Below are 26,825 nucleotides of genomic sequence, written 5' to 3'. Positions count from 1 at the left end.
TGCTTCTTGCAAGATTCATAAACAGATGGCTTCCTTGCATGGTTTCTGAGCCTCCAAAGATATCAGACCAACTTCAGGCATATTTACTCTCAACTCTAGACCAGTCCCTAATCTCAGGGTCCATCCTGTTCACCTGGAGGCCTCGTTAAAACACAGAAGGCTGGGGCCCCCTGGCTGAGAATTTCTGATTCGGTAGGTTTGGTCAGTGTGCCTCTGGGAACCATACTTCAAGGACCCCTGTCTAGTCACTGGAAACTAAGGTTCTCTAACAAAGCCTCATTGCTGAGCTGCCTCGCCCAGCTCATTAACCTTTCACTCTTTCGCCCCAGAACCCCTGGGGTGTTGCTTGGCAAGCTAGAATGTCATCTTTGGCAGTGCTGTGTGTTTGGGAATTCCCTGAGCTCTTTTGAAAATGGTCTGACTATGTCCCACTCCAAAACTAATTTACTGTTGCCTTAAGTAAGTCCTGAGATGCCACAAAATGTAGAAAGAGGGGCTGGAAAGAACCAGTGTACGATAGCAGGGCAGCCAGGGGCCCCGAAGCCAGACTAGCTCTCCCCAAGGCAGGGACCGTCTTTTTATAACCTCCTGGGGTTCCCTCTAGGAACTGTCACAAGAGGCCACTCATTCAAACCTCTGGAGAGCTTGCGCCCTGAGAGCATTGGGAGCTGTAAGCCCGAATGGCTGGCCCTTTAACACCCCTCCCTCCAGACACACTCCTCTGATGAAGTGTGTGCTGAGAGCGCCCTTGTCAGCTCCTTTTCTTTCCCGGCTCCGTCTCCCAGGAAGCTATTGAGGAAACGGAGAAGCCTGTGGTCCAGGTCTGCTCACCCAGAGGCGAGGCTGGAGAAAGGGGCCAGGAATCAGGCCGAACAGACTGAATGCCTGACTCGTCTCTCCCGCAGGAACCGTCGCCTGGTGATGTCCCCACCGATCCCTGCAGAGCGCGGCGTCTTAGCCTAGGCTTTTGCGGACCATGAAAATAAATGAACAGCTCAGTGACAAAGCAAAAGAATCCATCAGTGAAGGACAAACAAGTGCAAAGAACACAGGCAGAGGAGGAATGCGTCACAGCAGGCCCCTCCCTATGCCCGTGGCTGTCGCTGCTGCAGGTGTTGGGGTGAGAAGACGCTGGTTCCTGAGAAGGTCGCAGACGTTAAGTGTAGGGAGACTCAGGCACCAGGAGGAAGCCTTTTGGAAGCAAGTGCACCCTCATCAGGAAACACTAAGGGCAACAGGATCGGTGAAGGGCAGACTCGACTCGGGACTGAAAACAACCAAGTTTTCTGAAGCCTTTTCCTTTTCCTCAGGCAGAACTGATACATCCTCCTCGTGCCACCTTCAGGAGGGCAGCCGGGGAGTGATGGGACCATACAGATGTAAGGATGATCCAGCTCATCTCAGAGGGTCTGCACCTGGGCTCAGAAATGAGAACTACTGAATTCTGGCCACCTGAGCTGTCAGCTGAGGCCGCAACACAGACCGCACGAGGCAAACGCATCCCAGCAAAAAGGAATAAGAAGGTTCGACATTTATGAATAGTCTACGTGGAGCCCCTATATTCAGCTATTTCTTTCTTCTTTAGTTATTATGGCAACTAGATGAGGTAGGTGTTATGACACTCAACTCACAGATGGGGAAATGAAGAAAACATGAGTTTAAGCCATTTGTTTATGCTCACCCAGCAAGTAAGTTTGGAATCGGAATTTAATTCAGATCTGCCTCTAAACCAGGATCTTCATCTTCAGGCCACATTCCCTCCAAACAGTGCAGAACACATTTGGAGTCCCAAGCCTTAAAAGTGCCCAAAGGACAGAGAACACAGAAAAGCATCTCTCGAACGTCCCATGAGGGGGCAGAGGTATGCTGAAAACTGTGGTCGGGTCACCCGGGGAGTAAGTGGCGGAGTAACAGCCTGGCAGAGTCCTGGAGGGAAGGGTTTATGTAAGAGGAGTTAGGACCTAGGGAAGGAGAGCCATGGCAACTCCTTCCCTGTCTCCTGTCCAGAAGATGGATTCCGAACATTCTTTTGAAACTGAAGGAGAGCCCTGGCCAGATGCAGATGAAACTCAGCAGACAGCTCCTCTCACCCACTTGCCTGGGAACAGACACCAACGCACTCAAGGTTAGGTCTGGGCTCCCCAGCCTGACCTACGACGTCTTTCCGAAAAAGAGGACAAACCCTGAAATGGAGGCAGAAGAGTCGGGCGTGTTTCACACGGCTGCTTTGATTGAGCGGTTCCCAGCTTTCAGAGGGCTCCCCATCCCGCAACCCTTGGCGGCCTAAAGCCACCATCTCCACCACTTCTTCACTCCATCACTGGCACTTGGGTTGAAGATTTGGCAATGAACTATTTTACGTTCCTCTCTTTGCCATCTGGCAATATTAGCTCTCTAATGAATTGCTTTAACTTGTGCATTTGTTTCGTTTTTTTGTTTTTTTGTTTTTTTGACAAATGTGACTTTTAGTTAAATTAGACAACATTCATAAATAGCAAATGCTGGCTGATTAGAATCAACGAAAACCCTGAGAGCTGCCAGTAAAAATGGGCCCTTAGCTGCACCCGTAACTTGCACAGCCTCATCGTTTGAAAGGCAGCAGATTATTTTGGGGAAGAACTTTTTACACATACACTTATGTAATCTGTTCTATATGGATATCTGTATGCATATGAGTTGGGGTGGAATTTTTGCAAACCAGTCATTCTATGAACATAAGAGCTAGAGACACTCGGATTTGGAGCTAGACATGGGTTTGGAGCTAGATACCCCTACCACTTAAAACTAGGTGAACTTTGATATGTTTCTTAATCTCTCTGTGTACCGAGTTTCTCACAGATAAAACAGACATAATAAATCCCTTGCAAGACTGTCAAGAGGAATAAATGAGACCACGCAGGGCACAGCATCGGGGTACATTAAGGCTCGATAATTCATAACTATGAGCATCATTATGATGTTCTATTAACAGAGACAACGTTTGCAGTCTCTACAATCCTTCCTTTCTGAAAACTGCCACAGGAATGGGCCTCCAAAGCCATGCTTGTAGTACATGACACCGCTGGAGTGACTGGGCGAGAATAAGGAAAACGAGGAGCTTAGGCAACATGCATGTCAAATGCGACCAGGCTCACGGTGTCTTAGCTCAGAGGACCAATGGGAACTGATTCCTAATTCAGACGTGCAGGAAAGAGAATCTGCCAGGTTGAATCAAGAGGCCAGTGGCTGGGGGAGTCTTGTTAAAACTCATTGTTTCTTCCTTTGCTTATTCACGCCCAGTCACTAAAGCAGTGTCAGCCTGCAGAATGATGTGGGTGTGGGGGAAGAAGGAGGCCTGACTGTGACTTGAAATCAAAGCGCGTGGGACGCCGGTTCTGCCAACTTTCCGCTTCCATGAGAAGCTCCATCCCACTGTTCTATTAGTCAATCTATCCATCTCCCTTTTGCTTACTACTTTGAGTGGGTTTCCATTGTCTTTAACCAAAAGGTCTCTGTGCCTGAGGCCACCAGATCTTCTCTGTGTGGCTTGGAGAGCCTAAGCATTTGAAAAGTCCCCAGTTATTTTAGAAAAGAACTTGACACACACACACACACATTATCTGCTTTCCATTCTTGAAGTAACACTAAGTAGAAAACAAAATAATCACGGATGCATGCAAGTCACACGTGTAAAGAAAAGAAGAAAGAATGAAAAGAGAGCCATTAACATTCCTGGTCTTGGAAAAGAGATGATCTGATGGCTTTCCAGAACCCAAGCAAGAAAGGAGAGGCTCTAGTGTCTTTACCTGGTGTCGCACTGGATACCGTCGGCCACTGCTGATCAGGCCCTCCTGGACCAGCCCGTAGAATGCCAGCCTCCTCCAGGTGCACAGAGCTGAGTAAACACAGAGACCCAAGCAATGGTTAGGCCATGCACGCCTTTCCAGCGCCCCATCCACTCTCAGAAAGTGCTTTCATCTCTGGAGGTGGGGCCGCAGCTAACGCTTTCTGCTCATGCTTGAACTGCAGCAATTACTGCTGAGCAGTCACCCTGCATAAGCTGCAAAAGCATTGCTGACTTACTGCCTGCCATGCCATGCAGGCAAGAAACATGTTTTATCTTTACAGCAATTCTGGTTTTCATTAATGCCATGTGGTGGTCACTAAATCTGACAGGAAGCCCGTCAGAGGGCTAACACCATTTTATCAACTTAATGCTGAAGCAGATGAGGAGCGTTTGTTCTCAAAAGCCCCAGGCCTCTCTTGCTGCTTCTCTTATTTCTGGGTTCTCTACAGGAAAGAGGGAAACATGAACATTATTTGCTAATAATGGTAATATCATTCCAGTCTGGCTCAGTTACTTTTTTTTAAGCACTCTTTTTTTTTTTTTTTTTTTTTCTGTCTTCTCTCTTCTTAGGGCCACACCCATGGCATATGGAGGTTCCTAGGCTAGGGGTCCAACTGGAGCTACAGCTGGTGGCCTACACCACAAGCCACAGCAACATGGGATCCGAGCCACATCTGCGACCTACACCACCGCTCACGGCAATGCGGGATCCTTAACCCACTGAGCGAGGCCAGGGATCGAACCCGCAACCTCTCGGTTCCTAATCGGATTCGTTAACCATTGAGCCATGACGGGAACCCCCTGGCTCAGTTACTTCTTAATTGTCTTTTTTATTCTTTCTGCATCTTTTCCTCATGGCTGACCCGCCCTACATTTCCTGAGACAGAGGAAGGGTATCACCACCACTCCTAGACCCCAGGTCAGAACAGATTCACGCAGCATGAAATACTGCAGGGAGCGAGAGACGTAAACTGCGGGATCCTCAGAGGCAGGTGGAGATAGAACATAAACCGCTCAAGGGCCCAGAGAACATCGTGTTCATTTCATCAGTTTCTTCCCATTCATGTATGTGTGACATTAGCTCCCGTTAGACCCTCAAATAATTGCTGGATGAGTGAATGAAGAAAGGAACAGGTGCGACCCTCAGAAGAAACAGCATTAAAGAAAACCCTCACCAAAGTTGGAGGACTCTTTGAAACGAGACGCTGGCTCATCTTGCAAATTAAGTTACCAAAAGAAAACTTAAGAGTACCATCGCCTAACGGGGCCACGGGAGGCAACAGAGCAGGTGAGCTGGAGATACTGTGGGGCAGGCCAGCTCTCAATTCAATATTCTCTTACTCCCTGACTTCAAATAAGATATCGAGTGGAAAGTCTCTCATTAAGCTCTGCTCTGTTGCTATTCCTCCCTTTATCTACATCCTAGAATCTTCTCCTTTTTCCAAATATTAATATCCTTCAGGTGTTTCTGGATCCTACCAGAACATTGTGTGGGTTCAATAAGATTCACTCTGAAGAAAAAATGACTCTGGGACTAGCTCTGCTCAAAGTAAAATTTTCAAAGAAATAGGCACATGATGCCTCAGGCTGGAAAGGCCAAGAAGTCAAGCATATGTGTGTGTGAAAAAAAAAAGATGAGCAGTATTTAATTCCTAGCTTTAACGTATGCTCAATGTACTACATTATGAGGAATAAATCACATTTAGCTCAATTCTTATTTCATTTCTTACCCTACTTGAATCTCATAACATCGTAATTGACACCTGAATTAAACCATGTGGGTTTTTTTTCATTGAAAATGGAATAAGGAAGTGACATATTTTATCATTTTTTTAAAATATTTTTTGGCTGCACCCATGGCATGCAGAAGTTCCTGTGCCAGGGATCGAACCCACACCACCGCTATAACCAGAGCCACAGCAGTGACAACACTGGATCCATAACCCACTGTGCCACGAGGGAACTCCAATTTTAGCATTTTATTTTTATGCAGTTTTAAAGGTGCATCTTACTGCTTTGGTATTTTTCAAGTAAAATATTAATTCAATTGAGAGATAAAGAGTTGCTATCTCGAACTGTATTCTTTCCTCTTATATGTTCACTGCAACAGCTCAGATGCAGGCAAAAGCATAAGCTGGTTTCTAACAAACAGAAAGAATCTTTCTGATACCTAGTATTCTGACATCTGCATGAATGTTTCTGGCCTAAAGTTATGACCAGATTCCAGTGTGATGTGTCACCAAAGCCAAATACCGATCTTTAGTCTTTACTGATTGCATCTTGTTCAGAAAGAGGACCCATTATAATGATTTCTGCTCCGTCTGTAATGTAATGCTTGGGAATGTGTTGACTTATTTTAATTTAATGCACTTACTGGACAAGAACTAGTTTTGCATTAACTCAACACATACTTTGTAAACTCTCTTTAGAAACTGATCTAGGTGGTTGCAAAGGCGGAAGGGAGTGGGGGGGGGCAAAATTGGGAGTTTGAGATTAGCAGTGGTGAACTATTGAATATAGGATGGATAAGCAACAAAGCCCCATTGTTTAGCACAGAGAACTAGTCAGTATCCTATGATAAACCATAGCAGAAAAGAATATGCAAAAGAATATATATATATATACACACACATATCTATATATACACACATATGTATGTATAACTGAGTCACTTTGCTGTACAGCAGAAATTAACACATCGCTGTGAATCAACTACACTTGCATAAAAAAAAATTTTTAAAAGAAACTAATCTAGGTTTGGTGACGATCTACTCAAGAGCTGCCCAGATACTTTGAGGGGCTTAAGTCTGAAGTTTACTTCTTCAGCAAGACTAAATTCTTTGGGTGGTAGTGTTCATTAGTTTCTTGGCTCTCTCCATTTGGTTTCCCAGAGACACTCAAATAATGAATCTTTTACTTGGCCCCCTAGCATGAATACTATATAGCAGCTTTGGGAACAACGGTAATCAATTACTGTCAAAGAGACAAAGCAGAGAAAGCAAAATTATATTTAATCTGAGTCTTGGAGTAATGCTATTACTCTAGGTTAGTTTAAAAGTAAGCTAGATTTGGTCTCCAGATAGTCAAGAAAGGCCCTTCACATGGCTCATCCTCTGAAAAGCCCATGCCATCAAGGGCAATAAGGTAGCAACAAGATGGGAAAGATAAGACTTACTAGGGGCAAACGGGAACGAGAATAACAATGATTGTGGTTAATAGGATATAACCATCAATGTCTGATGGAAAACCAAGGTATATTACACAATGTACTCAAGTCCCAAAGCATCAGTATTAATTGTAATTTTAAGGAAAGGACAGAAAGTATAGATGAGAAGGGATGAAAGAACTTGAAACTATTTCCTTATAGGAATTTTAATGGGAAAGAGTACACAGCAGTCCGACTCTGATTTTACAGGGGACTCTTACTCGCCAGCACTAGATAAGCATTTGGCACTGACCACTTCCAATGTTTCAAGGAACAGACACCGAGACAAAAATAATTGCATTCCCCTGGCAAAGTAGCTAAGCTGCTCGGTTTTGACAGCTGCTTCCGCTATGAAGACAGAGTTTATCTGAGTCATACAGTTACTTCTGAGCGAAAGGAGGAAGGAAAGACATACCTGTGCATTCCTGCTCTCAGGGAGGCAGAGTAACGCCAGTCAGGGTTGGGCTGCCGTGGCTGCAAAATCACAAAGGGAGTTTTCGTTAATAAGGCAAAACCATGCTCTCCCAGTGATGCTGTGCGGTGATGAGCTGGTTCTTAAATATCTCTATGCATCTATTAAAAGCATCGAAGAAGCCATTTCATGTGCAAGCCTAAGATGATATCCACACATACAGCAGCTTAGGAGAAAATTAAGCGAGCTCCTCAGGGTCCGTGTACAGATTAAATGTCATGGAAAATCAGACTTACTGATGCTGTGAGGACCAGGTGTGGCTTTGCCTGACTCAAACAGGTCTATGTACTAACATGCACACACTCCTATACATACAACTAATACACGAGGACCTACTATTTGGCACAGGAAACTAAATTCAATACCTTGTAATAACCTTTAACGGAAAAAAAGAATACACATGTGTATCTATAACTGAATCACTGTATACCTGAAACTAACATAGAGTGTAAGTCAACTATACTTCAATTTTAAAAGGGCCAAACCAGGTCTACGATCCTAAAGCAGCACTAGGGGAAGGACAGTCTGTTCTGAAACAAGAAAACGTTCGCTGTTTTTGCCCTCAGATGCCCCGTTAGAAAATATCCCCAAGTGGTAATCTACCTATGACAGGGTCCACGACTACACAAGTTCTGCTGCCCTGGCCCGACTGCAGAGCACTGCAATCCGAGGCTGGCTGTGCAGACTGCAGCATGTTCGACCCCGGATGGATGTGGCCAGTCACAATGCCAGCCACTGATAACCGCCTCTTCTGCTGACTGAAGAGGAATATACAAGGGAGAGGAAAACAAACCACGGTGGATGGAGTCTGACCTTGTTTTGCTACATAATCCCTTTCATCAAATTGTACTTGTTTCCGGCTCCTCTGAGTGCTTCGCCTTCTCATTCAATTACTGTTTGCTAAGCTCTGCTGAACAGGGAGCAGCTGAAACCTAAGGAGAACCTGACTCACTCTGCACCACCTGTGTGTGGGCAAAGATGCATTGCCCTGTGTCTACATACTGTCAATTCAAAGTGGAGGGGGGCGCCGAGGACAATGGGGGCACCTCAAGACCTTTCTGGAAATGATATGCTGAGTAGAAGCTACTCGGGAATCACTGGGGACCAAAATCAATCACCATCACTACCGTGTATCAATTAGCAAAGAAATTGTTATGAAAAATCTGGGACAGATGTTCCTTTCAATGTGTTTTCATGGGCAGAGATTAAAGCAGCCCTGTCACTGAATGCTGAGGTCTCTTTGAGTGAAAAGATGAAGAGATGGAGGTTGTATTCTGTATTTTCTTCTGGCTTGTAATTATATCTGGAAGACACAATGCCATAGAAATGCCAATAAGCTTTTTCAAAAAAAGTCACTGTCTTGCTCCTATCATTCTTATAGTTCTTTCAATGGATGCACAGTATTTCATGAACCTATTTCTTTCCAATATCCAGAGAAGAAGGGAAGGGCATCTCACCTTGCAGAGAGACTTTGGGATTGTTACATGACATTCGAAGATTTGGCCAAAGTCAAGGCCCAGGAAAAGCTACATCTCTAGGATACTTTATCCTAAATGTCCTTCCACGCTAACTCTCTGGTCTTTCCATTCTGTTGGCAAGATATGAACATACAAACTGTTTCATCCTTGGTTTTCCAGTTCACAAAATGCTACTGCTGTTCCTTATAACGTAGCATAAAACAATCTACAGATGAAATGAAGGGGTTCCCATCTTCTATCGGCAGTGGTAGAGGGGGTACACCTGAACATATGACTGAAATATCTTTTATTAACTGTCGCGTCACCAGCTTTCCCCTGACTAGTGTCAGCTTATCAGCCGTGAACCTTCCTTCGAGAAAGACTCTGACATCTGCTGAGCAAATGCTGCCAATTTTTCTATGACCCGGTAACATTCATGATGAAAATTATTGCAACTTTGGAATGAAATCACCAACCTCATTTTGCTGAAAGGCACAGTTTTCACAGGACTGACCAGGAAACTCAGTTCATGAATAGCCTCACTTCCTCAACACCACATTTGATTTGTCATATGCTGCTCAGCAACAAGATGCTTCGGAGATTCATTTGCCACAATCACAGTTAAGAGACATCTTATGACAGTAAGATGAGGTAGGGAAAATGTACAGAAGAAAATAACAAGTCTTACGTATCCACAGACTACAAGGCAGTGGGATAAGTGCTTTATATACGTTACTGCATTTATCCTAACACTTCCTCTCTTAGATCACGAACTCTATGAAAGGAATCATCTCTTTGTTCACGACACATATTAACATCCTCAGATATTCATAATATTTAGCTATAGCCTCAGAAGCTAGCAAGAGCAGGGAGTTCCTATCTTGGCTCAGCAGGAATGAATCTGATTAGTATCCATGAGGATGCAGGTTCAATCCCTGGTCTCGCTCAGTGGGTTAAGGATCCAGCGTTGCCGTGAGCCGTGGTGGAGGTCACAGATGTGGCTTGGATCTGGAGTTACTGTGGTTGTGGCATCGGTCAGCACCTACAGCTAGGATTCAAACCCTAGCCTAGGAACCTCCATATGCCGAAAGTGCAGCCCTAAAAAGACCAAAAAAAAAAAAAAGCAGCAGCAGCAGCAGCTAGCAGGATCGGGTATTCAGTGGGTTTTTAAAAAAAATTTTAGGGGCTTTCTTTTGGGGGAGCTGTCTTTTTGGGGCCATACCCACGGCATATGGAGAGTCCCAGGCTAGGGATTGAATTGGAGCTGAAGCCACCGGCCTTTGCCACAGCAACGCAGGATCCAAACGGCATCTGCAACCTACACCACAGCTCACGGCAATGCCGGATTCTTACCCCACTGAGCGAGGCCAGGGATTGAACCCAAATCCTCATGGATCCTAGTTGGGATTGTTAACCACTGAGCCACGAAGGGAACTCCTAATGTAGTATCATTGAAAAACAAGAATCCATTTATGTTTCTATCAAAATTATAGCAAAGATTTAATTTATCCTGTAATGGTATTATTTATACTGTAGAATATCTGGGCTACAGAAGGGTGAATCACCTCTTCCAAGACAGATTTGAAAGTAGGTTAAAAGTACCCAGTGTCAGAGTTCCCTGGGGGCCTAGTGATTAAGGATCTGGGGTTGTCACGGCTGTGGCATGAGTTCAGTCCCTGGCCTGGGAACTTCTGTATGCTGTGAGCAATGCCAGAAAAAAAAAAAAAAAAAACACTCTATGTCATTCATAAAATCATAGGGCTACTCAGTGAGATAATCTGCTCTCTTCTTATCATGGGACTCCACGATGCCCTCAATAAATGGTCCTCTGAGGAGCAAGACTACCTGTAACATCTTTTCCTTCCTAGTGGGAATCTATTAAAGTTGTATCCACTGCAAATTTTTCCACGCTCTTTTGTGAACACCGACATAAATTAAAATAGGCAAAAATCCTAACATGGCCCCCCAGATCCCCACACCGCGGTATAAACGCCCTGTGTAACCTCCAAGACTGGCTAGGATGGGTCTTACTCCGTGGTGACATGACATTACATGGCACAGCTGGTTTTGAAAAAGGAAGATTATCTGGGTGGGAATGACCTAATCATCTGAGTCTTTTAAATCTGGGTCTAGAGGTCAGAGACAGAAATCAAGGAGAGGTGAAGCAGGACACAGATTCCATGTGAGAAAATATTTTCCACACTTAAACCACTCCCCGGCTTTGAAGATGGAGGGGGCCGGGGGGCAAGGACCTTCTCTAGGAGCTGAGAGTGACCTCCTGCCAGCAGTAAGTGAGAAAATGGGGAGCTCAGCCCTCAAGGAACTGGATTCTGCCAACAACCTGAAGGAACTTGACAGCAGATTCTTCTCCAGAACCTCCAGAACAGACCTCAGCCTGGCTGACATGTTGATTTCAGCCTTGCAAAAACCTAGGCAGAGAAGCCTGTCCCATCATGCAGGTGATAAAAGAGAGTTGTTTTTAAACCACTGCTTTGTGGTTGGTTTGTTACAAAGCAATAAAGAATGAATGCATAAACTGTTGATCTCGAAGGCAAAGGACCAAAGCATTGAAAATAATCATTGTTGGATTCCCTTGTGGAGCAGCAGGTGGAGGACCTGGTGGTGTCACCGTCGTAGCTTGGGTTGCTGCTCTGGCATTGGTTTGGTCCCTGGGCTGGGAATTTCACATGCTGTGGGCGCAGCCAAAAAAAAAAAAAAATCATTATTATGTTACATATTTGTCCTCTAGTAAATCAAAATGAAAGATGATAAATATGAGAATTCTAGGTGATTACCTACTTCTAAAAACAGTCACTTAAAACCCAACCCACAGAGCAGGAAAATAAAATACACAGAACTTTAAAACAGACCTAATGGGTTCCAGTACAACAGAAAATGCTAGCTTTGCTTAATTCGGGAGGCACAGGCTGCTAGCGCAGCAGTTACTTCCATGCCCATAGTTTCACTTCCCTGGAGCCCAGAGCTCTCACTCTGCAAGGCCAGAAAGGAACTGATGTTGCTTATGTATCAAGGAATTAATATTTTTTCTTCAATTTTGCAATGCTGGAGATTTTGCATTTGTTAAGTTCGAATCCTTGAATGGAAAAAAACGTAATTTTTAGGCAAGCAGATTTATTTATTTATTTGTTTGTTTGTTTGTTGCTTTTTAGGGCTGTACCAGCAGCATATGGAAGTTCCCAGGCTAGGGGTCCAATCTGAGCTGTAGCCGCCAGCCTATACCACAGCCACAGCAATGCCAGATCCAAGCCCTGTGTGCAACCTACACCACAACTTACAGCAACACTGGATCCTTAATCCACTGAGCAAGGCCAGGGATGGAACCCACAACCCGAAACCTCATGGTTCCTAGTCGGATTCGTTTCTGCTGTGGTACAAGGGAACTCCAGGCAGGCAGATTTAAAATGCTGCTATGGAATCCTTTTGCCCTTTGATTTGGGGAATTCTGATTACAGATTATAATACTCAAAGTATTATCACCTGGATAAGCTCAATTTATATTCATACTGTAACACGCACGGAACGTGGGGCCCAGTGAAGTCCTGCAAACGTCACATTTGAAGACACCTGTAAAGCTTCCTCAGACACCTGCAAACTGACATCCTCCTGACCTCTCAATGAGAGCAAAAAATGGTGGCCAACCAAGGCAAGTATCCAGAAGAGAGCCTGCTATTGTGTCGAGCAGACAGCATGCCAAGAGACAATTTATAACATGCCAGGCTGTGTCCCTGCGGAGTGTTCTGAGTTAGACCAGATGCCCATGTGAGGGCTCACTCCTGGGTCAGACGAAAGGGTAAGCCAATGACATTCAAGCTACGAAAAATAGATTTCTTCATGAGTCAGAATATGTGCAAGACAAAGAGAGAGAGGGCAGCTCAGCCATAATTCCATCTGGCTCAGCAGATCTTAGAAGAGGAGACGAAGGGGGTAATTTGAAGAAATTACGGTATTCTCAGAGCAAATAAAACAAACCTTTTCTCCGAACAGGCCTATAGCCAATGTGGAAATGGAAACACAAAACCACCCCACCCATTCAAAAGTGACCATCAGAGGATGTCACACTGAAAGAGAAGTTCAGATACAATTTCTTTGTCTATTCTGACCACTGTGCAGTTTTTTTTGTCTTTGTTTTGTTTTGTTTGGGGTTTTTTTTTGTTTTGTTTTGGGTTTTTTGGGGGTTTTTTTTTGTGTGTGTGTGTGGTTCATTTCATTCCCGATGTGCCATGATGGGCACTCCAGTGCAGTTTTCTTTTAAATAAATTCTACAATGGCACTTTAAGCATAAATTCTGATCCTGGACAGAGTCAGTTAGCAGCCAGAAAAGTCAGACCTGGGGGACATAAATGAGGTGCCGCTGAAAGAAGGACAAACCCTCCCAGGTGACTACATCAAGAATTAGAGTGAGTATGTACACGTGGTTACAAAAATAACAGAAGATTTGGTAACTACGAATTGCTTTAAAATAAATGAAAGTGAATTAAACAACTCATTTCTGCTCTTCTTTTGGGATTTCCACACCTTGTGTCAGCTGGTCCCACTGAGGCACAGCTGGACAAATCAGCCTCCGAGTGATGTGCCAGCAGTCACAGGACCACAAATGCACAGAACTGGTTCCTTTTCTTGGAACCAATTGGTTCTTTTTCTTGGAAATTCTGAAGAGGGTGCCAACCACATTCAAAGCTAGGTTTGCAGAGCTCTCCAAGGAGAAATTCTGCCCCACTGCTAAAGAATTGCTTCAAAATCTCACCACACAAGTGGCTCATGAAATAAACGCGCTGGGGGTAAAACCCACCAGAAGATGCGTCTGGTGTTAAATGCTGATGCAGAATAAGCAGCAAGAGAGAAATGAGAGAAAGGACAAAGATAAAAGATCTGAACAGCTCTTTCCAATGGTGAAACAAATAAACAAAACTATGCTAGCTTGGGAGTAATGTTTGTACTCCTGGATCCTTCCGTTGGTGACCTGCTTCTCTGCCAAGAATGCCTCTCTTTCCGGAGCAGTTAAGTGATGCTACTAGGTGAACCAGGGGTAGCCTAAATGCTTGAGCATCCCATGTCAAAAGAAATGTAAACCCAGGGCTTTCTGTCTACTGGCACTATTTCAAAAAGCACAGCCTTTGCAGTTAGAGTGACTGTGTATGTTACTTAGCCTCTCTGAGCTTGTTTTTCTCATATGCTGGATGTGGACAGATATTTATTTAAAGTTTATGACTTGCAGGTGATAAAACCACACATATATTGCAGGGCAGAGCATTCTGATACAGCAGGGTGCTCAGTGAGTGCAGGTTCCCTTACTCATCCTTTTTGGATCCCCATCTAATTTTTAAGGTAGGCCCATGTAATTAATCGCACCCCAGGACTCTCCTGCCATCTGCAGTAACTGGGTAGGGAGGAGAGAAAGCCTAACACGAGAATTTACCAGGTTGATCCAACTTTAATGACTTTCAGCGTTGAGTGACTTTTGTCCCCATTTTTCCATGCTATGACAACACGACTCCCTCTCTCTCTCTCTCTCTCTTTCTCTCTCTCTCTCTCTCCCCCGCCCCCATCACCTCAATAATTCCAGGAGCAGTAGATCTTAGGACTCTTTCCTGGTTTTCCAAAAGCGACCGGCAAAAATTTGCCTTTATTAAAATCATGTAGTCTCCTGGCAAAATCCTACAAGAGCAAGTACTTTTCTGCAAAATTTCTCCCTAGATTAAAGGTTTGCAAACCGAAGCACATATTAACACACAGGGTCGGTGTAAGACAGAAATAGTTCATGGATCAAACAGCCCCAAGCTTTGAGCCAGGAGAGGAAGGGTCAGAGTGTCCTCCCCCTGAGCTTCCAGCTCACAGCTGGTGGCCCAGCTTGCCTGGCCTGCTCTCTGTGCCTCTTCAGCACCTGCAGCCCACCCCAGACTCCAAAAGAACTTTACAGGAATTTGTTCAGCAAATGTCCGCAGCAGCTCTATTCAAAATTAAGCTCTTGTACATGCTTTCAAAAGCTATGATCTAAAGAATTCTGAAAACTCCTTGATTGTCTTAATCTGCAATCTGTCTCCTATGGCTGTTCAGCATTAACTAACATCAGGCTCTTCTGATAAATCTACCTGCCATGGACATGGGAAATTCTCCCAGTCCATCTTTGTTTTTTTCTTGTGCCTATCCATTAATTTCCTAAAGATGAGCCTGAGTTTAGAATATGAAACTGTGCACATTAGTAAAAAGACAGCAATATGTCAATGAAAATATGTTACAAAAACATAGGAGGGACAAATATCACCCATTCGTGTTGTAGCACCTCTAAAAGTCCTGGCTACAAGGTAGTTGTTTGGGAAGAAACAATTCATCACTAGTGATGGGACAGAGTTTTGGCTTCTGAAGTCCAAGTTTCAGGTAGCACAAAGCAGAACGCTATGATTTCAAGCCTGCATGTGCAGACAAACACACTACACAAACACATGCACCGTCGGACAATTTCTATACATCCTTATATAATGAGCCAGCAAGCCTTAGGCCTACTTAGAACTTAAAACCAGTGTATTTACTAACACCTGTCTTAACACGAGTACAGTAAGCCATCCGCTTCCTGAGGCTTTTGTAGCGAGAGCCAGAAAATGAACATGTGCTTTGGACTATGCTGAAGTGTTATTTAAAGTGCTGTCATTTAACTTAAAGACACGAGGGGTTTGAAGGGGCTGCGTCCCATCTCAGCGACACCTTAGGAATGGTCAGCCGGAAGTCAGAAGATTACATTCAAGCTAAATGCAAGGAAATCCTCTTACCGCGCATTCACCCTACGGCAAGAAAGGAGCCTAGTGAGAGAGTTCGCACCCCCTTTTCCTTCTCGCCAGTCCCTTGTCCTGGCCTCCGCCCTCCCCCTACACCCCGAATCCACTTGTTCTGACATCTACCTGGCCCAACCAGACAAATTGGCTCTTGGTTCTCTGCCTGCCCCTCCAGAGGCGTTCCCACAGCCAACGGCCAAAGCAAACGCTGTCTTCAGGGTGAGACCCACATTCTGTGGCTTCATCACCTCTGACACGAGTTCCTAGAAGATCCTCTCGCATTAGTTCAGTGCAGTTACCAGCAGTGTTAACTGGATACTTGGCACTGCAGCTAGCCCAAGGAATGAACAAGGCAAGCATACAGGGGTGACCACCACAGCTGCTTCTAAAAACACAACACTCCGCAAGGATTTCATCTTATTCTCAGCCCATGTTTCTCTACAGAGAGTTCTCTGCAGAGCTGTGCTTTAATAGCACATATTTAATTTAAGATGAAGGCTCATTTCTCAAACAACTCTATGGTCAGGTCTTCATACATCCAAAAAGGAAACAAAACAGTCCTCTAGCACTCTTCTTCTAGAGAGGAAACAGCAGACCAGAATCACAGGTGCTATATACACTCAGTTTACCAGATAACCCTTGTCATGGTTTTGGTTTTGGGTTTTTTTTTGTTTTTTGAGTTTTTTTTTTTTTTTTTTTTTGTCTTTTTGCCTTTTCTTGAGCCACTCCCAGGGCACATGGAGGTTCCCAGGCTAGGGGTCGAAGCGGAGCTGTAGCCACCGGCCTATGCCAGAGTCACAGCAACGCGGGATCCAAGCCGCGTCTGAGACCTACACCACAGCTCACAGCAACACTGGATCCTTAACCCACTGAGCAAGGGTAGGGACCGAACCCGCAACCTCATGGTTCCTAGTCAGATTCGTTAACCACGGCACCACGCCAGGAACTCCACCCTTGTCATTGGTCATACCTCCATAAAGCCAACCACGTGACATTGGATGGAAAATGCATGACTTTGCGGAAGACCCCGTGACGACTCTCTCACCTCGTTTTGAGAAACGGCCTCATTTTTTAGAATAATCAGGTTCCCGGCACTCTGCCCACTTTGGCCTGTGAGGTGCCTGCTGTCACCTGCCGCTGCATGGGCTCCCCCAGGCCCCGGGCCCGTCTGCGCCCCTGTGTTGTAAAACATGAAAGTGTCACTCCCTGAGCCCGCTGTCAGACAGGCCTTGTAGCAGTAGGTCTTGGTGAGGGAGCCGTTCCCTCGCACTTCAATGAAGTGAGGCTGCACTTTGAGGCCGTGCGGGAACCTGGCATCAATATTGTTATTGGCCTGTTTGTACAGCTCTGCAGGGCACCTCTCCCGCACTCCACAGAAGCCTCCACAGCACGCGGTGCCATATGCGGTGTAGCGGTAGCACTTGATGATGCTCAAAACTATGATTGTCAAAAGAAATATAAAAGACACTGTGCTTAATGCTATTATCAGATAAAGGGTAATTTCAGAGTAGGTCCGAGGACTCCTCACATGCCTCTGAGTATCAGGGAGGATTCTGGAAACCCTGTCCACCACGGCTACCGTAATGGCCACCGAGGCGGACAGGGACGGCTCTCCATTGTCTCGCACCACCACGGTCAGGTTGAAGGTGGTTCCGCTCTCGTCTCCCATCTTCCTGGTAGTCCTAATTTCTCCGGTGTGGAGCTCTACTTTAAAGAGGTCCAGGTCAGAAGTCTGGACCAGATGGTAAAAGAGCCAAGCGTTTTGCCCAGAGTCTGAGTCCATGGCTATGACTTTGGTGACCAGGTAGCCCGCAGGAGCGGTCCGAGGCACCATTTCGATGGCTGCTGAGGAATTGGTTGAGGTAGGGTACAGGATGTAAGGGGCATGGTCGTTCACGTCCACCACGTACACGCTGGCGGTCACAGTGCTGCTCAGGGGTGGGCTCCCCTTGTCCTGGGCCTCCACGGTCACCAAGAACTCCCGAAACTTCTCATAATCAAAGGAGTTGACAGCATAAAGGCTGCCGCTGGCGCTGTTAATGGAGACATAAGAGGTGACGGGCAGCCCTTGAACCTCCCTGTCCAGGAGGGAGTAGGTCACCTCGGCGTTCTCCTTCTCATCTGGGTCTGTGGCCTGCACAGTGCACAGCAACACCCCTGGCAAATTGTTCTCCTGGATGTAGATGGCGTAGGAGTCCTGCAGGAAGCTGGGCGGATTGTCATTGACGTCGGAGATCTCAACCTGCAGTGTCCGCTGGGACCTGAGCGCTGGTACTCCCCCATCAGTGGCTGTCACTGTGATGTTGTAGGCGGCCACCCGCTCCCTGTCCAGGGGGCCACTCACCACCAGCGTGTAGGAGTTTCCGAAGCCATTCAGCCGGAAGGGCAGGGCGGCCTCCAGGCCCAGGCTCACTTTGCGGTTGGGCCCCGAGTCTTGGTCATTGACACTAAGAAGGGCCACAACGGTGTTGAGCGCCGCGTCCTCCGGCACCGGGCTGTACAGGTCCGTGAGCACCACCTCTGGGGCGTTATCATTCACGTCCATGATGTCCACCAACACCTTGCAGTGACCCACCATGGGCACCGGGCCCCGGTCGGTTGCCTGCACATAGATCTGGTAGGAAGAGGCCTCCTCGTAATCCAGCGCTCCACTCACCCGCACTTCCCCCGTGCGGGCGTCGATGCTGAAGAGCTGCCGCTCCCGGTCTGACGTGTAGCTGCTCAAGGAGTACGTGAGCTCCCCGTTGGAGCCCTCATCGGGATCTGAGGCATTCAGCTTCACCACCAGGGTGCCTGGGGGCGCGTCCTCCCGAAGCTGGACGCGGTAGGTGGACTGGTCGAAGGCGGGAGAATTGTCGTTCGTGTCCAGAACCCGGACAGAGATCTGCGCGGTGCCCGAGCGGGCGGGTCTGCCTCCGTCCACGGCCGTGAGAACCAGGTGGTGCAAGGCTGCCTGCTCGCGGTCGAGGCCCTTCCGCAGCACCAGCTCCAGCACCTTACTGTTCTCCTGCAGGGGTTTCAGGTCCAGCTCGAAGTGCTCGCTGGGGCTGAGCTCGTAGGTCTGCACCGAGTTGGTGCCCACGTCGGGGTCCTGTGCGCTCTCTATGTGAAAGCGCGCTCCAGGCGCCACTGATTCGCTTACCTGAAGCTGGTAGTCGGGCCGCGGGAAGCGCGGCGAGTTGTCGTTGATGTCCAGGACCTCCACCCCCACGGCGCTCACCGCCACCGGGCTGTGCGCCAACACTTCCAAGCTGAGCAGGCAGCGAGGCCGCTGCTCGCACAGCGCCTCCCGGTCAATGCGCTCGTTGACGAAGAGCTCCCCGCTGGACAGGTCCAGCTCCAGGTAGCGCGGGCTGGGCGCACCCAGGTGGTTGATGCGCAGGCAGCCGGGCCCCAAGCGCTGCAGCTCCAGCCCCAGCGCGCGAGCCACGTTGCCCACGAGCGTGCCGGGGGTCTGCTCCTCCGGGACCGAGTATCGCAGCTGGGAGGCCGCTGGGCCCGGCAGCAGCAGGAACAGCAGGAGAAGCAGCAGCAACAGAAGCAGCCAGGACATGGGCGGCCGGAGCCGTGGATGCTCTGTCGCCGCAGGTCTGGTGCCCGCCAGCTCCATAGCCACCGGCCGCGGCGGAGGCAGCCGGGCAGGGCCGGAGACCGCAGCTTCCCCAGCGGTGCTCCACGCCCGCGCCGCGCCTCCGCCTCCGCTCGTGCCGCCCTGCGCCCGCTCCCCCAAGCCTCACGCGCTAGCAAACACCGGGGACCGCTCCCCTCGTGGGCCGCCGGGAGGGCGCCTGGCCCCGCGGTCCGCTCCGACTCCCCATGTCCCAGCTCCTCCGCTCGCCTCGGAGTCGCTCAGCCGGGCTCCGCTTCCTGCCGCTGCTGCTGGTCCAGGGGGAGGGGAGAGGAAGCAGAAGGGGAGGGGGAGGAGGGCTCAGCAAGTCCAGCTCCGATGCCGCACCGAGGTGGCAGACGGCGACCTGGCCTGCCCAGTCGCTCCGGCTACTCCACCCCCAGCTCCTTCACCCGCGACCCGCCGGATCCCAGGAGACCACGGGAACACGGCCACTCCCTTTCTCCCTGCCCCCACTGTCCTGGTCCTCCGGTCGCCACCGTTCCCCGGCTGCATAGCCGGTCTCGTAAGGAGACTGTTCCAGGAAAAGCACTGAAGTCTCTAGGACTCGGACTGTCAGCTCCCAGGAAAAGATTTCCAAGCGCAATTCAAGAAAATGCACCGGGGGCCTTGGCTTAGGACGGGTATCTGGGCGGCGGCTCGGTGCTCAAAGCAAACAAACGCCAGAGAGGCACTCTCAGGTCCCCGATGATGGGGATTCTTTCCCGGACCCCAACATTTCCCCCAATAGTCTTAAATACTGCAGAAGGTGTTCAACCCCTAGGGCAGAGGGGAGGGGGATGGCAGGAGCTGCCCTCTTTCACAAAGAAAGCCTACAACTAGCATCTTTGGATCCAACACTCAATTCTGCTCTAGCCAAGTGGCCCTTACTTTCCAGTGTGTGCCTTGGCAAATAACCAATCTTTAAGGCTTCAAAATTCTCTCTTAAAAAATAATAATAATAAAGGCTCCATGAAGGTGCAGGCTAAGCTCTTATTGGACCCCTTCTGATCATAGTGGGGAGAACCTGGTAAAATTTTAAAGAGATTCTTCCATCTAGCTTTTCCTCGTTTTACTTCAAATCTTTTTCACTTATCACCCAAGACGTTTTCTTTATTCTTTCAAAAGTGATTTAATTTTTTTTTCTTTAATGAATGACAGTGTCTTCGAGAGCCTGCAAAACCATTACATCGAAAGAGTTACTCTTGATTTCCCAGGCCTGGCTAGAGTCTGGACTCCATAAAGGCTTTGCAGGAAAAGTCTGCTGTTCTTCAGCACATGTGGGAGGCTGAGATCAATCTTACACCAGCCAGCAATTTCAATGGCTGCAGCTCATTTTCCATAAACATAAGGCTCCTTTACACCTCTGGGTCTCTGCTCCCCTAAGACTCCCCTGCCTTGTATTGCTGCAGAAGCAGCAAAATGATAACCACTTGTCTTCAGGGAACACGAGGCAGCAGGAGCAGAGGAAGCCTTTCCATGCTGTGTCATTGCCTCTCCTTCTCCATTCTGAATATCCACTCTTCCCAGGCTCTCTTGTCTCTTCCACAGGAGTTTAAAGTTCATGACTCCACGTGCAAAAAGCACTCACTAAAATGTCCTCTCTCATCCCCTTCTCTCAGCATCCTCTCACCCCTAGATCTTCCTCTGTGGGTCATTTTCTAGCTATGAACTGGACCAAAGGCAGAATGAAACCCGACATTTGGCCATAGATGAAGGAGCCAAGGCAGCCCGGTTCCAAAGGCCTAGAGCAGCGCATCTCTTCTTCCCACCCACCTAATGCACTCGCTGTCCACGCCACAACCTAACCCATTTGACTCCAGAGAAGCTCCCAGCATCCTCCTGTGCCTGCTGCATCTTATTTATTTGTCCTCTTTGTTCCCTCAAGGGTGCAGAGTGGAAAGCAATTATCATCAAATGCTATTCCTGTCTCCCTTCTTAGGCCTCTGGCTTCTCCCACTGTCTGCTTTCTCCCAAAATGTCCCTGCAGTAACTCTGTCTCTGTTTGCTGTGGTAATTTGATCTCAGAAAGCCTTCAACTCCCAAGTGCATGAATTGTAGGCATGGCCTATGTCTTCACCCATTCCTTAGTTCTGAAAATAAATGGCTTATAAGTGGAATCAAGTTAAAAGCTGTCAAGAAGAATGACCTTTTCTTCTCTCACCTCCTCCCAGGCTTTCACAGTGGCTGCCACCTTTGCTCATAGTTCAGAAACCTGGTCACTGGGGTAGTGACCATGAGTGGACCTGTGCCCCTGAAAAGATCCCAGCACTTAAGGAAGAGATTAAAATGACAGAGGCTTGGTAATGTTTTTAATGGAAGCCCCCAAGTGGTGTATCTCAGGAGAAAACCCCGGGCTCCTCTTTTAGCAATACTGTCATCTTCCAGCAAGGGCACCTGCCAAGTTGTCCACTTGGATGTACCAGGGTCATAAGCTTCAACTCGGACTTACTCCCTTAGTGATTGAGAAGGCAAACTTAGAGCCAACACAAATCAGCCACCTCTTCAAAGACATACAAAAGAGACGGTGTCCTCTGCACGTGCCACCACCATGATTCAGTTCCCCAGACTACTGCACCTGTCTCTTGCCAGCCTTACTAGCTGGTGAAATGGGACTGCTTAGATTGCTGGCAAGTGTCTACAGATATTAGTGCTAATGCCTCAACCACATCACTATGCATCCCTTCTTTTCCCTGGACCTTCAAGAAGCCCCTACTGCAAAGCAAAATAGCACAGTGGTTAGAACACAGATTTTGAAGTCGGTCACACCCCCCGCCAATGACTGACTGTGTGGCCCTGGTTATGTTACTTAACCCAGGCCTTCGTTTACTCATCTGGGGAAGACAATTTTAAGCAAACCCATAGGATTGTAATGGTTACATGAGATGATATATAATACACTCTGAGAGAATTTAAGAAGTACGAACTTGCACTTAACAAAATAAATGAGTCTCAGGTATGAAATGTACAGTATGGGGAATGTGGTCAATAATAATGCGACATCTTTGTGTGGTGACAAATGGTAGCCACACTAACTGTGGCGATCATTTTGTAACACATAGTAAGATGGAATGACTGTGCTGTGACCTAGGAACTAACATAGTGCTGTAGGTCCATGATACTTCACACACAAATCAGCTCATAGAAAAAGAGATCAGATTTGTGGTTACCAGAGGTGTGGGGGGTGGGGAGGAGAGAGGCAGGTGCATGAAGGTCATCAAAGTTACAGACTTCTAGTTATGGGGTAAAGAAGCACTAGGGTATAATACACAACATGATAAATACATTAACACTGCTGAATGTTATATAGGAAAGGTGTTAAAAAAAATAAATCCTGAGAGCTCTCATCACAAAGAAAGCGTTTTTCTTTTTCTTTTGTTTTGTATCTACATGAGATGATGGCTGTCCATTAAACTTCTTATGGCAGTCAGTTCATGACGCATGTAAGTTACAGCATCATACTATCCGCCTTAAACTTATACAGTGCTTATGTCAATTATACGCAATAAAACTAGAAGTTTTTTACCCAATGAAACTGAAAGTAAAAAAAACCAACCTGCAGGGTAGCTGACAAGTACATCGTTATTATTGTTATTAAAATGCAATGATTTATTATCCTCAGATTACACCTTAGTTGACAGTCTATATACAGCATGGCCCTTTAAGGTATCACAGATAACCTGTAACTATGCCAGACAGGAGGTCAGAGATGATGGGGGAGATGAGAACGTGCCAAAGTTAAGCTTTCCCAATTATTTCTAGAGCTTATCCTCTATGAACTAAATATACAACTGTATTTGTGCAGTTCTCTCAAATCAATATAGCTTTCCTCGGGGAGTTCCCTGGCGGTGTAGTGGTTAAGACTTATTGCTTTCATTGACGTGGCCTGGGTTCAGTCCCTGGTCTGGCAACTGACGTCCCACATCAAGCTGCTGTGTGCTGTGGCAAAAAAGAAAAGAAAGGAAAGCTCGCTTCTTTCCTCTCTTTCTAAATCTTCTCTATATAATGAGGTCCATGTCAAAACCCACTTAATTCATGTACCCCTGTCTATTCCAAACATAATGGTCTTTTTTTTTCCCCACCCTCCACATCTTTAGAAACACTGGCATGTATCATTCTTTTATTCATCCAAATGCTTTAATATTATTTCTTTGCCTTAATTATAAGCAGCCTGCAAGCAGAAGCCATGTAAGATACGTCTGTGTATCCTCCACAGTGTGGGAAACCTTATAAAAAATCTCAATAAATGGCGATTGTTTCATTTTCTTCAGATCCCTTTTTAGCAAATTCAAGAGCTGCTACTTCCCCCTTTTCCCCCATGTGAGAGGAGGTGGGTGAGAGGGCTCAAGAGCCTGCAATGAGTTTCCCTTTAAAACATGAAATACAAAATATTTCAAACCTGGAAAACTGAATTCTACTAATGTTGCTGGTCACTAAGAAGGGCTCTGCTCCAAAGTATTGTGTTATCTTATCATTCTTTCTACTTTCTACTATTATAAAATAGAGGTACTCTTTGTTCATAACTAACAAGGGAAGTGACATGATATGAAAAGTACCACAAAAAGACATGATTTTGTTGAACCCCTCATTAGACAAGAACTTTGAAACAGTATCCCTTAACAAAGACAAGAACTTTGAAACAGTATACCCAGTATCTGTAAAAGGCATCTATCATGAGGTCACTGGACACAAGAGCAAAACAACCAGAATACAACCAAATCAGCCTATAAGAAACATACTGGTACTCAGTGAACTCTCCCAGCTCGTATTTTCCGTTCTCTCTTATGAGTGCCATTAGAAATTTTACTCTGGGGAAACGACACAGTCTGAGCCTTTCGGCCCCAGGGCAAGGGCCTTGCTCTTCAGTGTGATCGGGCTCTGGGCTGACCATTGCGCGAGAATCAGCCAAACAGGGAAGGTTCTAATTCTCAGTTTGAGTTGTATATTTCTGTTGTCCCACAAACTGGGCACATGACATATAAATTTAAAACAGAGACTAATGAACAGCCCAATGTTTAGTGTGGTCCAAAATAGTTTGAAAATTTCATCTTGTCATAAATGAACGGCACCTCTGATCTTTATGCATCTTCAGAAGAAAAGTGCTTACCAATATGGTTTCAGCATTTTTTTTACAGGTACAGCATCCAGTGGATGAAGAGATTTTTTAAAAAAAGGTTTTTCATATGACATGATGGCTGAATTTTTTTCCAATCCCTGCAAAAATTAGCTTTGAGGAAAAAAGATCCTCTAAGTTTTCCGTTCTGAGAAATTAATATACTGTTGATTCTTGATTGAGGCATCTGAAAAATTGCTTAGAATAAACAAAGGAACTCAAACTATCTTTGGACAAGGAATAATAAAAAGGGAGAATCATTAAAGGCTTGGGGCAGATTGTGTAATGTTAACAGATAAAATCAAACTAGTAATTATTTGAGGGCTTTGCTTCTCTATCTGTATTTTCAGCTGAAGCGGCCTACTGAGAATCATAGAACATTAAAGGTTGAGAGATATTTAGAAAATACCTCACCCAAATTCTTTATTTTTCATTGAGCAAAATGTTTAAGTGGAACTCGAAGCTCAAGATCAGTGAGGAGATAGGAGGCATAAAAATGTTGCAATTAAGCCAAGCATCCGTGACAAGATAAATGATCTTCCAGAGTCCTGGAAGAACTTACAGATGTGACTAGAGAATCAAATTTCCTATTTCTAAAAAAGTGCCACTGAGCTCGATATAAACCCCTTCAAAACTCTACTATTACTAAAGTACTTGTTTGTGAGTACTTAGAAATGAAGGCATTCATACTAGGGATTATTTGGGCTTCACTGAAAACTGGGAACATCAAACTGACCACAAAGACTTGAAAAAAATTTCACATGGGCATTTTAGATTTTCAATTGTTAGAATCGTTGATAAGGGAAATTCTATAGGCAGAGTCCAGCTGGAATATACAGAGACATTAAACAAAGTCCCCCCATAAGATGACAAAAAGGAAGAAAGAAAGGCTGCAAGATGATATAGTTGCACAACTGTTGGCATAACAAGGCCAAAAAGTGTGTATCAGAGGAATGCTCCAGCCTGGAAGGAGAATTCTAGGGGGTGAAGGCAGAGATTCACCATTGGTCCTACCCAAGTATTTTACATAGGATCCTATTCCATTGTTTTCACAACTACAATTATTCTTTGTCTTTCAGAGACTTCAGCTGGATTTCTTGTATGTATATACGTATGTGTGTATGTGTGTATGTATGCATGACTCAAGACAAGGAAATATCAGGTGTCCAGGCCAATTCAGCAGCAAGTCGAGCTCTCTGGAAGGAGAGCTGCCTAGGCTAAGCCGTGTTTCTAATTCACTAAAATTAGTACCAGTACTCTGTTTGAGGCACAATACATGCCAGAAGTTGGTGAGTTTGTATTTAAGTGAATTTCTGGCTTCTGGTATCACCATTAAAACCTGTTCCAAGTTTCCATTCATCACTTGAGCTCTTTTATTTTAATAGAAAAACTTGTTTGGCTCTGTTTCTCCTCTGCAATTCTTGGGATTTTAGCCATAGAATAAAAGATGGTGATTTGGCACCAAAGAACATCCTTGTCCCAAGTGGGTTTTAGCCAAAGCATTCATTGATTTGTATACCTTTTTTTTCAATTTCAAAAAAAGCATGTGTTATTAAGGTACCTCGAATCTGAACTGTTTTCCAGAATAGGACCTAAGCTTAGTCAAATGAAGGCCACAGTTTCTCTTTTCTGTATCTACTGAGTTTGCTGCTTGGAGGAAAAAAAAAAAAAAAAAAAAGCAAGCTTACACCTCTACCTCGAAAGGGTCAATTCTCCAAAGTATCTGTTCATATATTCAGAGTATCCAGTAATTGTTGACTTTTTGAGTCATTCTTCTCATGCTGATGCTTTAGGACTGTTTAAATATTATTCCTATTCATGTTACCTCATTTAATCCTCACCAGAGCCCAATGAGATTGGTACTGATGAGGAAACTGGATCCCCAAAAGTTGATGGAATTTATCAGAATCTTCAGGAGGCTCTTTTTCCACGCCCCTGTTTCTTGAGATAGTCATACAACATCTGACCACTACGTATGCTATTATCTTAATATCCTAATTAAGAATCATGCTATTGGCCTCAAGCAATTTCCAAGTATTTTATATGAGATACTATTCAATTGTTTTCACAACTACAATTTTTTTTTGTCTTTTAGAGACTGCAGTTGGAATATATATATATATATATATATATATATATATATATATATATACACATGTTGGCAACACTCACAGGCATGTAGAAGTTTCCAGGACAGAGATCCAACCCACACCAGAGCGCAGCAACCCAAGCCCCTGCAGTGATAATGCGGGATCCTTAACCCACTGCACCATCCTACCATCTAAAATGACCGGCCTTAGCAAAACTATGATACAAATCACATTTGTATTTCATATCCCAGCCTATTCTTTTAGTAC

At 45.8% G+C, this 26,825-nt stretch overlaps 5 protein-coding genes across 9 annotated transcripts in view; all 5 read right to left on the bottom strand.

Annotated features, from left to right (window-relative positions):
• Positions 1-26,825, bottom strand: part of LOC100621701 (protocadherin alpha-C2) — a 210,058-nt gene that overhangs the window by 26,701 nt on the left and 156,532 nt on the right. For 3 of the 5 annotated variants that reach the window (XM_021084896.1, XM_021084895.1, XM_021084897.1), the window contains exons 2-3: positions 7,447-7,505; positions 3,786-3,874 (exon numbers count right to left, since the gene is read on the bottom strand). In XM_021084896.1, coding sequence (XP_020940555.1) covers positions 3,786-3,874; positions 7,447-7,505 — 148 coding nt within the window. Of the gene's footprint in view, positions 1-3,785; positions 3,875-7,446; positions 7,506-16,793; positions 26,605-26,825 lie in introns of those variants that run through there. The other 2 variants (XM_021084898.1, XM_021084894.1) reach the window with 2 other exon arrangements.
• The window catches only part of PCDHA11 (protocadherin alpha 11), a 165,995-nt gene that overhangs the window by 26,701 nt on the left and 112,469 nt on the right, over positions 1-26,825 (bottom strand). Inside the window, 2 exon segments of the mRNA XM_021084899.1 lie at positions 3,786-3,874; positions 7,447-7,505. Of these exon segments, the coding sequence (XP_020940558.1) occupies positions 7,463-7,505 (43 nt within the window). The 3' untranslated portion in view covers positions 3,786-3,874; positions 7,447-7,462.
• The window catches only part of LOC102160959 (protocadherin alpha-13), a 110,140-nt gene continuing 87,127 nt past the window's right edge, over positions 3,813-26,825 (bottom strand). Inside the window, 2 exon segments of the mRNA XM_021084902.1 lie at positions 3,813-3,874; positions 7,447-7,505. The gene's annotated coding sequence lies outside the window, so the exon portion shown is untranslated.
• Positions 3,814-26,825, bottom strand: part of LOC100738826 (protocadherin alpha-6) — a 158,831-nt gene continuing 135,819 nt past the window's right edge. Inside the window, 2 exon segments of the mRNA XM_021084901.1 lie at positions 3,814-3,874; positions 7,447-7,505. The gene's annotated coding sequence lies outside the window, so the exon portion shown is untranslated.
• Positions 3,816-26,825, bottom strand: part of LOC100621803 (protocadherin alpha-2) — a 188,123-nt gene continuing 165,113 nt past the window's right edge. Inside the window, 2 exon segments of the mRNA XM_021084900.1 lie at positions 3,816-3,874; positions 7,447-7,505. The gene's annotated coding sequence lies outside the window, so the exon portion shown is untranslated.

The sequence above is a fragment of the Sus scrofa genome, chromosome 2 (genome assembly GCF_000003025.6).
Source record: "Sus scrofa isolate TJ Tabasco breed Duroc chromosome 2, Sscrofa11.1, whole genome shotgun sequence".
NCBI lineage: Eukaryota > Metazoa > Chordata > Mammalia > Artiodactyla > Suidae > Sus > Sus scrofa.
Note: the sequence above shows the minus strand (reverse complement) of the source record. Positions and strands in the feature narration are given on the sequence as shown.